This window comes from Phyllobates terribilis, unplaced genomic scaffold (assembly GCF_046119375.1).
Source record: "Phyllobates terribilis strain yellow unplaced genomic scaffold, ASM4611937v1 Scaffold_11__3_contigs__length_659146591, whole genome shotgun sequence".
NCBI classification, from domain to species: domain Eukaryota; kingdom Metazoa; phylum Chordata; class Amphibia; order Anura; family Dendrobatidae; genus Phyllobates; species Phyllobates terribilis.
In genome coordinates, this window is record NW_027362771.1 from 529,053,623 (window position 1) to 529,067,508 (window position 13,886).

The following is a 13,886-nucleotide window of genomic DNA, read 5'->3' on the forward strand; positions in this document are numbered from 1 at the left end:
CCACATTTTCAAATGGCGGTAGCCATGTACCTTATGCATACTGCGTATAGAAGCATGTTCACACTGGCCATTAAACAGACAAAACCTAATATAGACATACAGAGTATATCCTGCTGTAACTAAATAAGTAAAAAGCAATAGTGCATATAAATAACATAAGGTACTGATTGGGTACACCTTGACGCTGGTGGGATGGCTTTTACGCTTTTTTTGATCAAAAGCAGTGTTTACTAAGTGCCCATCCTGGGCCCCATCCTGGTATATATTTTCTACATCCTGGTATATACAGGTGCATCTCCCAAAATTAGAATATCATCAAAAAGTTAATTTATTTCAGTTCTTCAGTACAAAAAGTGAAACTCATATATTATATAGAGTCATTACACACAGAGTGATCTATTTCAAGTGTTTATTTCTGTTAATGTTGATGATTATGGCTTACAGCCAATGAAAACACAAAGGTCATTATCTCAGTAAATTAAAATAATTAACAAAAACACCTGCAAAGGCTTCTTAAGCGTTAAAAAAGGTCCCTTAGTTTGTTTCAGTAGGCTCCACAATCATGGGGAACACTGCTGACTTGACAGATGTCCAAAAGGCAGTAATTGACACACTCCACTAGGTCCCAGAGTTCCAATTTTCATTTGGAAATCCAGGTCCCAGAGTCTGGAGGAAGAGTGGAGAGGCCACAATCCAAGCTGCTGGAGGTCTAGTGTGAAGTCTCCACAATCAGGGATGGTTTGGGGAGCCATGTCATCTGCTGGTGTAGGTCCACTGTGTTTCATCAAGACCAAAGTGCAGCCGTCTACCAGGAAATTTTAGAGCACTTCATGCTTCCCTCTGCCGACAAGCTTGTTGAAGATGGAAATTTCATTCTCCAGCAGGACTTGGCCCCTGTCCACACTGCCAAAAGTACCAATACCTGGTTTACACACAACAGTATCACTGTGCTTAATTGTCCAGCAAAGTCGCCTGACCTTAACCCCATAGAGAATCTATTATAGAGAATCTATGGGGTATTGTCAAGAGGAAGATGAGAGACACCAGACCCAACAATGCAGACGAGCTGAAGGCGGCTATCAAAGCAACCTGGGCTTCCATAACACCTCAGCAGTGCCACAGGCTGATCTCCTCCATGACACATTGCCGCATTGATGCAGTAATTGATGCAAAAGGAGCCTCGACCAAGTATTGAGTGCATTTACTGAACATACATTTCACTAGGACATTTCGGATTTTAAAAACATTTTCCAAGCTGTTTTTATAAAGTATTCTAATTTACTGAGATAATGACTCTTGTGTTTTCATTGGCTGTAAGCCATAATCATCAACATTAACAGAAATAAACACTTGAAATAGATCACTCTGTTTGTAATGACTCTATATAATATAGGAGTTTTACTTTTTGTATTGAAGAACTGAAATAAATTAACTTTTTGATGATATTCTAATTTTGTGAGATGCACCTGTAGATGTCCCCCATCCAGGGCACATCCTGGTATATATGTTCCCCATCCTGCAATATATGTCCCTTATCCTGGGCCCCATGTTGGTATATATGTATCACTTATATATATATCCTGATAACAGTAACAGTAACTTTTACCAGGGGTGCCCAAACTTTTACATGCCACTGTATATATACTGGCCAGCATGGTGGCTCAGTGGTTAGCACTGCAGCCTTGCAGCACTGGGGTCCTGGGTTCAAATCCCACCAAGGACAACATCTGCAAGGAGTTTGTATGTTCTCCCCGTGTTTGTGTGGGTTTCCTCCAGGTTCTCTGGTTTCCTCACACACTCCAAAGACATAGTGATAGGGAATGTAGATTGTGAGCCCCAATGGGCACAGTGCTGATAATGTCTGTGAAGTGCTGTGGAATTAATGGTGGTATATAAGTGAGTAAAATAAATATATTTACTGTACATACATATATTTACCGTATATACATATATTTATATATATATTTCTAAAAATATATTTATATATATCTCTCTAGGATCACTGCAACTACCAGGGGTATGTAAAGCATGAGAACGACTCAATGGTCATCCTCAGTACATGTAACGGGTTAAGGTATTTATCTCATCTAATTTATCTATCTACACTATATGGACAAAAGTATTGGTACAAACGTCTCAATCAATGAATCAGGTTGGTCATTCATTCCCATTGCCCCCCCGTGTATAACATCCGGCCACCCCCACCATGCTGTTTGACTTTACTGACCACATAAAGTTACAGAGTGGGGTCACCGAGTGCTGAGGAGCAGAGGGCAGAAGTGACCAATGCTCTCCTGACTATATGTGCAGAGTCCAAACCTCCTCTGGTGTTATCCTCAGCACAAACTGTTAATTAGGAGCTTTATTGCATGGGTTTCCATGTCTGAACATCTGCAAGCCTTACATCACCAAGCACAATGCCAACATCAGGTGGAATAATATAAAACACGTGGAAACGTGTTCTGTGGAGTGATGAATTACACATCTCTATCTGACATCAGATGAGCAAGTCTTGGTTTGGCAAATGCCAGGAGAACGTTACGTGCCTGATTGCATTGATGGAGGGGGGATTTTGCTATGGGGTTGGTCTTCAGGGATTGTCCTAGACACTGTAGTTCCAATAAAAGGAGGTCTACATACTTCAGCATACAAGACATTTGGACAATTGGAGCTTCCTATTTTGTGGGACAAGTTTGAGGAATTTTCTGTTCCCCATGACTGTGCCCCATTGCACCAAGCGAGATCCATATAGACACAGTTGGGGGAGTTTGGTGTAGAAGAACATGAACTGCTGCACGGATCACTGACTCCAACCCCATCCAACACTTTTGGTATGAACTAGAATGAAGATTGTGAGCCTGTCCTCTCCTCCAACATCAGTGTCTGACCTCACAAATGCTCTTCTGAATAAACAGACAAAAATTCCCACAGAAACCTCCAAAATATTGTAAAAAAACTTTCTCAGAAGAGTGGGAGCTGATATAGCTGAAAAAGGGGGGACTGACTCGATATTAATTCCTATGAATCTAGAATGTCATGCCATAAAAGCTCCTATAGGTGTAAAGTGTAATCTATCTACCTATGTATCTAAAGGTACAAAAATGTAGGACTCCAAAAGTTGTATTATGCGAAACAGTGCAAACGTTTATTAGCCCGTATGAACAAGGCTTCCTTTCAAGTAAAAAACACAGAGCCTTTCTCAAGCCTTGAAAAAGGATCTGTATTTTTGAGCAGCAACATTGCCCTTTTCACACAGGCTAATAAACTTTTGCACTTTTTTTCATAATGCCACTTTTGGAGTACTGCCTACATCTTTAGACCTATAGATAAGTAGATAGATTACACAGGCATTACAAACTGTCTATTTATCTACCTTTTATGTACATATCCTCTCTGTAATATTTATCTCTAATAAACTGAAGCAGACATGTTTATGTGATTTTCCATATTGTTCATCATCTCCCAGTGGTCTTATCCAGACACAGCAGCAGAGGTTTTTCATTGAACCGCTGATGTTCACAGAAAGTGAAGAGCACGCAGTATATGACAAAGTGGAACTGCCCATGACAGGCTGCGGTGTCAGTGGCAACTCTACAGAACAGAAACCACCGTCCACTACATCATTCCGGGCTTCAGCTGATGAGGTGACATTATTCGTTTAGTCTCCTCTACTACCCTATGTGTCTCAGTATATCCTATGTGATGTAGCCAGCAGAGTCTCAGTGTATCCTATGTGATGTATACAGTTGACCCACTGTATCTTATGTGATGTATATACAGCAGTCTTGGTGTCTCCTATATGATGTATATAGAGCAGTCTCAGTGTATCCTATGTGATGCATACAGCTGTGTCAGTGTATCCTCTGTGATGCATACATCACTGTCAATGTATCCTATGTGATGCATACAGCAGTGTCAGTGTATCCTATGTGATGTATACATCATTCTCAGTATATCCCATGTGATGTAAACAGAAGTCTCAGTGTATCCTTTGTGATGTATACAGTAGTCTCATTGTATCTTATGTGATGTATATACAGCAGTCTTGTTATATCCTATGTTATGTATATGGCAGTCTTGGTGTCTCTAATGAGATGTTTATACAGCAGTCGCATTGTATTCCATGTGATGTATACAGCAATATCAGTATATCCTATCTGATATATACAACAGTCTCAGTATATCCTATGTGATGCAGCTAGTCTCACCTGCTGTATCACTCCTCTCTTATATAAAGCAGAAATAATAGGACAGATTAATGAAACCATCTAACAGAGAAAGCAACCAATCACAGCCCAGCTTTCATTTTACCAGAGAAAAATATAAAAAGAAAGCTGTTATGTAATTGGTTGTTAGGGGCTGCAAAGACAGTTGTTCATTTAGATAGTTTAAAAGTATTCAGCTTTAACTTTACCTGCATGGTACAATGTATGGTGGGATAGAGGGTGGAGCTTGTGGGGAGAGGAGGAGTCTGAGAGCTGCCAGGAGTGATCTGATAGGTGATGATGTTATCCTGTAGTTTACCATTGTCATGGCTCAGCTCCAGGGCTCGATCCGATGACCGTTGACTGGTGGTCCGTTTCCCTCTCTGTTGGACCACAGCTGTTGTTCTCTATCCAACTGCTGATAAGACACTTGTCTTTGCTTTGCTGTGTTGCTTCTATGCAGGTGTTTTCACTTTCTCGTTTGGTTTGTCCTATCACATCTTCGGGGGGACTATTTAAACTCACCTTGAACTGACTGTCTTTGCTAGCTACATTCCAAGTTTGATGATGTTTGGAGATCCAGCTCCTCAGCTAGGGATTATCTTCCTGACTAGTCTCTGTTGCTTTTTCCTACGGTTTGTGTGTCTTCCTCCCTAGCATCCTTGCCTTTCGTTTGTTTTGGGGATCTGGGAGGTTTTCCACGTATTCCGTTTGTTGTTTGGGTTTTGATGTTTTCTTCTGTCTTCCCTGTGTGGCTGTGTGAACATGTCCTCCTTAGCACTGCTCCTCATCCTCTGCTTGTGTGACTACTTTCTGTTGTTGTTGTTTTGGAGTACACACTGTGTGTAGTTTAGGGTGCAGTTAGGCTGTGTGCCCATGATGCGTTCTTTAAGCTTTTCCGCAGCGGCAAAAGCGCTGCAGAAACGCTTAAAAAACACATGGTAGAAGGCCTGCCATGTTCCCCAATGATAATCCGCATGTGCTGTGCACATGCTGCGGAAATTTCCGCTGCGAATTATCATTGCGGAAAAAAACGCAGCACTACCAATTATTTTGCGGAAGTGCTGCGTTTTCGCCGCCATTGACTTGCATTAGATCGCATGTATTCCACTTCACTAGATAACGACATGCAGAATACATGCGTTCAATGTGCGAATGGTGCCCAGGTCTAGAGGAGAGGAGACTCTCCTCCGGACCCGGGTACCATAGAACCTGTAAAAAAAAGAATAAAATAAAAAAATAAAGATTATTTTTACCTTCTGACCGCCCCCGCTGCACTCGTCCTTTCATGCCAGCAGCTAGCGATGGGACTGAAGGACCTGCGCTGACGTCATAGTCATGTGACGGGTCACGCGATGCTGACGTCGGCAGGTCCTTCAGTGTACCGCGAGCTGCCGGTAGCCAGAACGGAGGGAATCAAGACACCGGGGGCCATCAGAGGGTAAGTATATATTTATTTTTTTTATTTTTTACCTTTCGGTCACAGTATATAAATCCATGCCACTTCCGCATGTCCCTGGCAGGAAAACGCATGTACAATCCGCATGCGTTTTTTTCTGCCAGGGAGATGCAGAAATGCTCAGGAAAAAATCCTGAGCATTTCTGCATCGTGGGCACATAGCCTAAAGGACACTCGGGGTCAGCCGACGTTGAGTGGGGGCGCCATTGCGTAATCTTCGGGTTCCTACCTCTGTGGTCAGGAAGGGACAAGTCAGGGTCAGGTTATGGATTGCCTAGTCTGAATAGGACCCTGTGACGTTCATATTTATCATCCCCTTAGTTTGTACATATCCCTTGTGAGTGTGCTTACACAGTCATAAGCCGGAGGCTGACATCCTGTACAACGCCAGTCTAAATAAATCGGTCCCTATATGTGCAAAAACATAAATGAAAGCCAGAGTACTTCTTTATGTGAAGTGTTACTTACCTGTTGAAATTCCTACTGTTCCAGCAGCGCAAAAAACGATTCCAAAGACATAAGTAGTACATATTGGCTAGAGATAGAAGCATCATATCTCCCCATTTGATTACCATAGGCAAAACTATGCAGTGGATACCCAATCATAACACCTAAATTTGGAGAAAAAAAAATCCAAAGACCACTGTCAAATATAAAATGACAATCTTTATTAATGAATGATGGTTAAAAATTCATTATCAAATAATCACAAGGTTTTAAAATTATTTGGAAGAGGAAAAGGATGAAACAAACAAACAAATAGGCACACATGGACAAATATAATAATGTAATTTATGGTTAATTTCAGTTCCCATGGGTAATGCGGCCTACAAGGAGGGACTAAATGGGATAACAAAATTAGTATCTCCCATGTTATTTTATGACAAATAGATATATAGGTCAGATCATAGATCAAGGCACCATATTATTAAATAATCAAACTCACAGAAGAGACAATGATAAATTGTTAACATCAAAGTTACTGACCAGAGTCATTGAACTTACCCATGAGGATTGTCCCTGAACAAAGTCCCGTGCCAATAAATAGCGCCCCCTCTTCCAAATAATTTTAAAACCTTCTGTTTATTTGATAATAAATTTTTAACCATCATTCATTAATAAAGATTGTAATTTTATATTTGACAGTGGTCTTGGAAATTTTTTTTCCAAATTTAGGTGTTTTGTTCCAGCAGCGCGTCTCTGGACAGGAAATGATGACGTCCCATCCAATCAGTCAACTGCACATAGAGGACACTGATTGGCTGCATGGTCAGGTGACTGATGGACAGGACATTACATCATGATGCTCGTTCTCACAAGCTGGGCAGTGAGTAAGTTCTCTCAGCCATACTAATTGTGGAGAACCATTTTTTGTCCAAGATCTACTGGATATGTTACCCACTGTATATGCAGCTTAGACTTGCAGCCGTCTCCCAGAGAAGTGTCCTCCTTCTGCTCATCCAGTCACATGACAGGTAGAGATGCAAATGTGATTTACCATTGATATGACTTGGGGAACATGCACACTGTTCAGGAGATATATTGCTGAGTGGTCCTGTAAGTTAGTGACAGATATTTAGAAAGTTAGATTTGTCTCCTGTTATTGCACTTTTATTGAACTATTACATGATCCTGTTTTCAGAAGGAAAATCTGTGGATAACAAAAAAGTACGTTGAGTTGTTTATAGTGGCAGATCGGAGTATGGTAAGTAGGATATTATATGTAATGTATACTATTACTATAGACAGTTCTGAATAAAAGGAATCCCTGATAGTCAGTGTGTTATGTATGCTAGGTGTTATGATCTGCTACAGGGACTAAGGAAAGACAGGAGATCTGTCCCTACAATAGAACTAAACTAGATCCCTACGATGTAATGGGGAACCTGATCCTGCGATCAGACCCGCTAAATTCCTCGGCTAGTCTGTACGAAGACCTATAGATGTGAGGGAGGGATCCCTACAAGAACTAGGGACTGGGATAAGTTGGACACCTCCTAGCAGAAATAGTAGCAGTCAAAGACAAAGACACAACAAAAAGCATAGAGGTCAGAAGACATAGCAAAACTAACAGAGAACGGCAACAGAGCACCAAGCTAGCTCAAGAGTAGAAAATACAATGAAGTCCAGCAAGGCAAGGAGGGCGGAGCCGGATTAAATAGGCAAAAATGGTCATGTGACCAGCAAACTAAAAAAAACCTAACAGGAGAGTTCTAACACTAGGAAAACAATGTGCTGTAATATAGCAGATATTGGGCATTCATTATAGATGATATTAGAGGGGTTAACACAGTCACAGGAGAAGGGGAGTGTTTTAGCAGACCAATAGGGGGATTGTGGGGAAGTTGTTTACTGTCTGGCTGGAGCCGAAGAGAAATCTGGTGTGTGTGTTCTGTATCTCACACAAACGCCCCTGCAAGTGAAAAGGATTCAAGTCAGGAGTGAAGCTAAGCACAAGTCAGGTAGAGTTCCTGAACTAGCAGTGCAGAGTATTGTCAGGCAGAAAGATAAGGACTGGAAGACATGGTGTCACAGAGATCATCTCCCTCAGCAAACTCTCCCCCCTCCTCCATCTCACTGTGCTGTAAAGAATGCTTTGTTCATTAATATGCCTTTGCATTAGAACTGTTCTGTCATGTACTACTGGGAAGACTGTGGACTGCTATGCTGCTAAGGAAACTGTACTGTTTGTCATTGGAGCCTGTTGCTCATAAGACTTAACTTGCACTGGCTGTGCGGCTTCTTATTAAATGCTACTGTTCTACCGTTTATGAGGACTCCTGTTAAGTGTGTCTGGTCAGCAAGTGAAACAACCTACCTGTCGGTGCCTGAGGGTCAATTCCCCTGTGTGCCTGAGAGAAGCTGCAGCACATGGTCTATGGTCGCCCTGAGTAACGGTTCCTAGGATTCCAAAGAATTCATGTAACCTGTCTAGCCCCTATCTGAACTTAGCGGTGTGCGTGTAACAATAGCCTATAGAGATACCTTACTAGTATCTGCAGATATCCAGCTGGTTGCTCTGAACTGAACAGGCAGAACATACAGTCATAGGAAAAACTAAGGACACCTTCTATTACTTCTATGGTTTTACGCATCAGAAGGATGCTATAAAAAAAATCTGCTCCCTGAAAAGTGTTAAAATTAGGTAACTACAACACCATATATTTATGTTGAATTGCCTTACATTGCCAAGTATGGCAGGTTTTCTGTCTGACCCAATTGATACTGATTCATGGTTGGAGGACGGTTTTCTCTAAGCAAGATTATCCCACGGGGGCAACTAATACACTCTCTTTGAAAATACTCTTCAAGGATTGTGAAGACACGGGGGTCTCCTGTGGGCATAATACTACTCAGACAACACAGGGTGAGGGTTAAACAGTGTGGCAATACTTTAGTGACCCACCAGCAAACAATAACATATAGAACAGTCCCAGCAAAATACCTAAGATGGTGTAAAAATACAGAGTCTCACCCTTCCACTGACTTACCGGGATTAGAGCAGCTGTGACTTAAGGACTTCCAGGGCCAACTACCTTAACCAGTGGCACCCCACTTTTGGGCAGGAACCCACAGATAGGAGGTAGCGTCAAGTGAGGAAGCTGACAGTCCATTGAGGTACATGGCCATTAGACCCAAGGGTCCCAGCCTGGCTTCTCTGATCATATCCATGGAACCAGGTGACTTTCATAGTCAATGGAGCAGATCAGTATTCCTCCCACCAGAGCCGTGCTCCCTGAAGCTGGCATCCTGTAGAATCCAAATCTGTGTCACTCTGGATGGAGCCATGTGCCTTAGCTGTTACTCTGGCAATTCACTCTGATTCTGACAAGTCTCTCTTGGCTGAGTTTTTGTAAAGTCTCTCTCACCATCCACAGGGCAGGGTGGAAGGTGGCAGGTGCTCATGTCTAATTGTTTGAGCATTTAATCAATTTGCATAGTTGGTCTTCCCTTGCTCTGCAGGTCAACAAACTAGCTGGCCTGGTTCAATATGTAAAAAGCATATTGGCAAAAATCATTGTTCCATGACCTTGAGACCCTGTTCTCCAGAGATAACGGACAATAAGTTGCAGTAAATATCAACTCAAGTGTCAGCATCTAGGTTTATACAAATAATAGCCTGTCCTTCTTGCCCAACCAAAGAAAAAAACATAAATTCAAAAGTCAACATACTGATAATAGTGTATTTCTCCTGGCCTATTGAATTTAGCCGTTTGGATAATTAAGATTAAATGCAGTGTCATCACAAGGATCTATATACAGTATATTCTATAAAACAATCTTAAATCATGGTGGGAGATTAAGAATTATATAACACATAACATTGTCCTAAAGAGTCTTCTCATTAACATTTATCCATCACCAAGGACAATTAAACTACTAGCAGCTTGGTTGAAGGAATCTGTGGCTTTATCAGTCAGGTTTATGAATATCCTCCTTGACGAAGAGAAAAACATTCTGAAGTGCTCTCCTAAACAACTAAATTAACTCGTTGAGTATACACTGAAATTTAAGTCTGATCCTGACTTTAATAGACGAGAGAGTCCTTGGTTGAGAGATATCAAATGCTACTAAAGGAGAGAAAACATACTCAATTACTGAGCTATCTAGGAGGATTTAAGAATAATCAAGCTCATAATTTCTCAACTGACGATAGTAAAATTACAGATATCATCTTATCTGTCTCTGACACTTCAGACACAGAGAGGTCAGATAATAAAGGACTGTGGAAGTTTAGGACTAGAGAGAGAGATGCCTTCTAAAACAAGATGGCAAGGGAAAAGAACCAGACAAGGGCATTCCTGGTACACCTCAGCCCTGTTGTCATGCGTCTGGGTTGAAAACTTTGAGCTTGTGCTTTGTGGTCGGCTTCTCTGTTTGCCGTACCACAGCAGATACACTTTTTCTCTGAATGTTTAGTTTCTGTTATCCTTGTTTCAGTCTTGTTAGGATAACAGATGTTTTCATTTACTCATTTGCCTGCCCTATCACCTTTCGGGTGCGGCTTTATATACTTTCCCCTGCTGGTGTTTTTTGCTGGTGATAGTCTCATTTGAATGTCCAGCCATACTCCTGTAGTTTAAGACAGTCAGTGAACGTCCATCTAGGGTTTATCTCTCTGCTGTTTATGTTCTTTACTCTGCACCTATCTTTTGTTTCTTTTTAGGAAGTAGACCTCATATTCTCTAAGAGTACATACTTAATACTTTATTTTGTATTTCTTGGTTTCTTTTACTCACTCTGGGATCTCTTTCTATTTCAGCACACTTCCCCTGTGTGTAGGTAATTTGCAGTCTGCTCTGTCCTCCGGTTCTTTAGGAGGAACGTGAAGCATTCGACGGCCTTTCAGGCAGCATAGGTCAGAGTTGCCATAATCTAGTCTGTGGTTAGCGCTATCTCAGCTCACGCAGGAACCACTGGGGACTGCGGGGTCAGAATCTCTAGATTGTACAGGAAACGGCAGGGTCAGTTGCAGTTTTTAGTGTGTTACCTATTTCCCAAGTGAGTGTAGCTGTCACTGATTGCTGTCATGCACTGCAGTATGAGATTGGTGATAAAAAAAAAATTATAAATGTCCCACAGTGGACATGTGAAAAAGTGAAAAAAAGTAAAAAAAAAAACACAAAAAAAGTGCACACAAATCACTAAAATCCGATTTGCCACACAAAATGCAGCGTTTGTGATTAAACCAAAAATACGTATACATAATTGGTATTGCTGCATTCAGAACTACCCGCTCTATAAAACTGGCACTTGATTTATTCCGTATGGCGAACGCTGTAAAAAAGAAAAAAAATACGCCAAAAATGTCACATTTTCATCATACTGACTCACAAAAAAGTGAATAAAAAGCGATCAAAAGGGATGTAAAAAAAAATGTACAAATGAAAATGCCAAACCGTCCCATAAAAAACAAGCCCTAATATGGCTCATTTGGCAAAAAAAATGAAAAAGTTACAGCTCTCAGAATATGACGATGTAAAAACAAATAAATTTTTGTAAAATATTGTTTTTAGTGTGTAAAAATAGCAAAATATAAAAAAAACAATATAAATCTGGTATCGCTGTAATCGTATTGACCTGACAAACAAATCGATCTTATTACTTTTACCGCACGGTGAACGGCATAAAAAATAAAAACAATAACTGAATTGCTGTTTTTTGTTCATTCTGTGTCTAAAAAATCTGAATAAAAAGTGATCAAAAATTACTATGTGCCCCAAAATGATACCAAAAAAATCTGCAACTCGTCCTGCAAACAATAAGCTGTCATACAGTTCTCTTCACCAAAAGATAAAAATTAAAGCTCTCAGAATATGACGAAAAAAAATACTTTTTATAAACTAACATTTTTAATGTGTGTTAGCAGCAAAACCTAAAAAAAATATATAAATCTGGTATCTCTGTAATCGCACCAACCTGAAGAATAAATCCGCGTTATCACTTATACTGCACGGTTAAGCACACAAAATTAAAAATGGGAACTATTATTGTACTGTTGTCTATTTGTTTATTCTGCCTCCCAATAATTGTAACAATGCTCGGCTCTCCGCTGAGCGCTTACATCGGGTTTTCCATGTAAATTCCCCAAAACCGCAATTCAGACAAAACCCCAGATGGAACCACTCACTTATGAGGCAGATGGAGTCACTTTGGTCAGGTCTCTGTTCTGGTGGTGTCCCATCATTTTAGGCACCTTTTTAGCACATAAGTGTGGGCGACCACATAGCTGTGCATGCCTAAAAAGATGGAGACCACTGGAGCTGACGCCAAACAGAGCACAAAGTGTCTCCATCTGCCTCATTGTGGTGGGTGGTTCAGTTGGGGGTTTCGTCTGAATCACATTTTAGTGCAATTTACACGGAAACCCAGAGGTAGCTGATCAGCGTAGAACACAAGAAGGTGATCCCAGTCTTATTCTGGAAGCGATCAAAAAATATGCACCGCAAAAGGTTACCAATCAAAACCCTAATTTATCCCGCACAAAACCAGCCCCCACTCAGATCCGTCATCTGTCACTGGAAATATAGGGGGTCCCACGTTACTGGTAAAACAAAGACTCTGGAAAAGCGACAGCTCCCACCCCCCTGTGAATTTGGCGCTCCCAAATCCAAATGTCCCCTCCTTCTGAGCCCCACTGTGCCTAAACCACAGTAAGCGGCCACATGTTTGGCATTATTGTAGTGAGGAGTCCGCACTTAACAATTTACTGGGTGCATGTCTCTAGAAGTACAAGCTAGGTAAAATGTATGGGGGCCCTGCAATATATAGGGGCACTACACTGTATGGGGGCATAATGTACCGGCACTAAATTGGCATATTTGCAATTCTCCAGAAAAAAAGCCTGGTGTGGATGTTAAAAAATAGTCACTGCAGCCGTAGATGAATTCATTGAGAGGTGCAATTTCTACAATGGCGTCACTTTTGTTTTTTTTCTGTTGTCCTGCCCCCTTTGGAGCTTCACAAGTCACCCACAAACTATTATAGCAAATTCTGTGCTCCAAAAGCCAAATAGTGCTCCTTCCTTCTCAGCCCTGACGTGTGGCTTAACATAGTAACATAGTTTTTAAGGTTGAAGGAAGACTAAGGCTATGTGCCCACGATGCAGAAATACTCAGGATTTTTTCCTGAGCGTTTCTGCATCTTCCTGGCAGAAAAAAACGCATGTGGATTGTACATGTGGATTGTGCATGCGTTTTCCTGCCAAGGACAAGCAGAAGTGAAGCGTTCTTCACATGAATTTCCGCATGCGGGTTGACAAGCGCTTTTAAGCGATTTTAGCATCACTTGGAAAGTGCTTGTCAACTTGGTCACACTATATAAATCCATGCAAACGGAATGGATTTATATACTGTGACCGAAAAGAATGGTAAAAAATAAAAAAATAAATATATACTTACCCTCTGATGGCCTCCGGTGTCTTGACTCCCTCCGTTCTCCCTTGCCAGCAGCGGTACACTGAAGGACCTGCTGACGTCAGTGTCGCGTGACCCGTCACATGACTATGACGTCAAGCGCAGGTCCTTCAGTCCATCGCTAGCTGCCGGCAAGTGAAGACAAGGAGAGCGGGGGCCACCAGAAGGTAAATATAATCTTTATTTTTTATTTTATTCTTTTTTTCACAGTTTTCTATGGTACCCGGGTCCGGAGGAGAGGCTCCTCTCCTCTAGACCTGGGTACCATCCGCACATTAGAACGCGTGCATTCCTCATGTCCTTATC

At 41.3% G+C, this 13,886-nt stretch overlaps 1 protein-coding gene across 1 annotated transcript in view; it reads left to right on the forward strand.

Annotated features, from left to right (window-relative positions):
- LOC141167323 (zinc metalloproteinase-disintegrin-like berythractivase) overlaps window positions 1-13,886 on the forward strand; it is a 139,450-nt gene that overhangs the window by 13,385 nt on the left and 112,179 nt on the right. Inside the window, exons 5-7 of the mRNA XM_073654746.1 lie at window positions 1,998-2,074; window positions 3,467-3,644; window positions 7,307-7,369. Coding sequence (XP_073510847.1) covers window positions 1,998-2,074; window positions 3,467-3,644; window positions 7,307-7,369 — 318 coding nt within the window. The remainder of the gene's footprint in view (window positions 1-1,997; window positions 2,075-3,466; window positions 3,645-7,306; window positions 7,370-13,886) is intronic.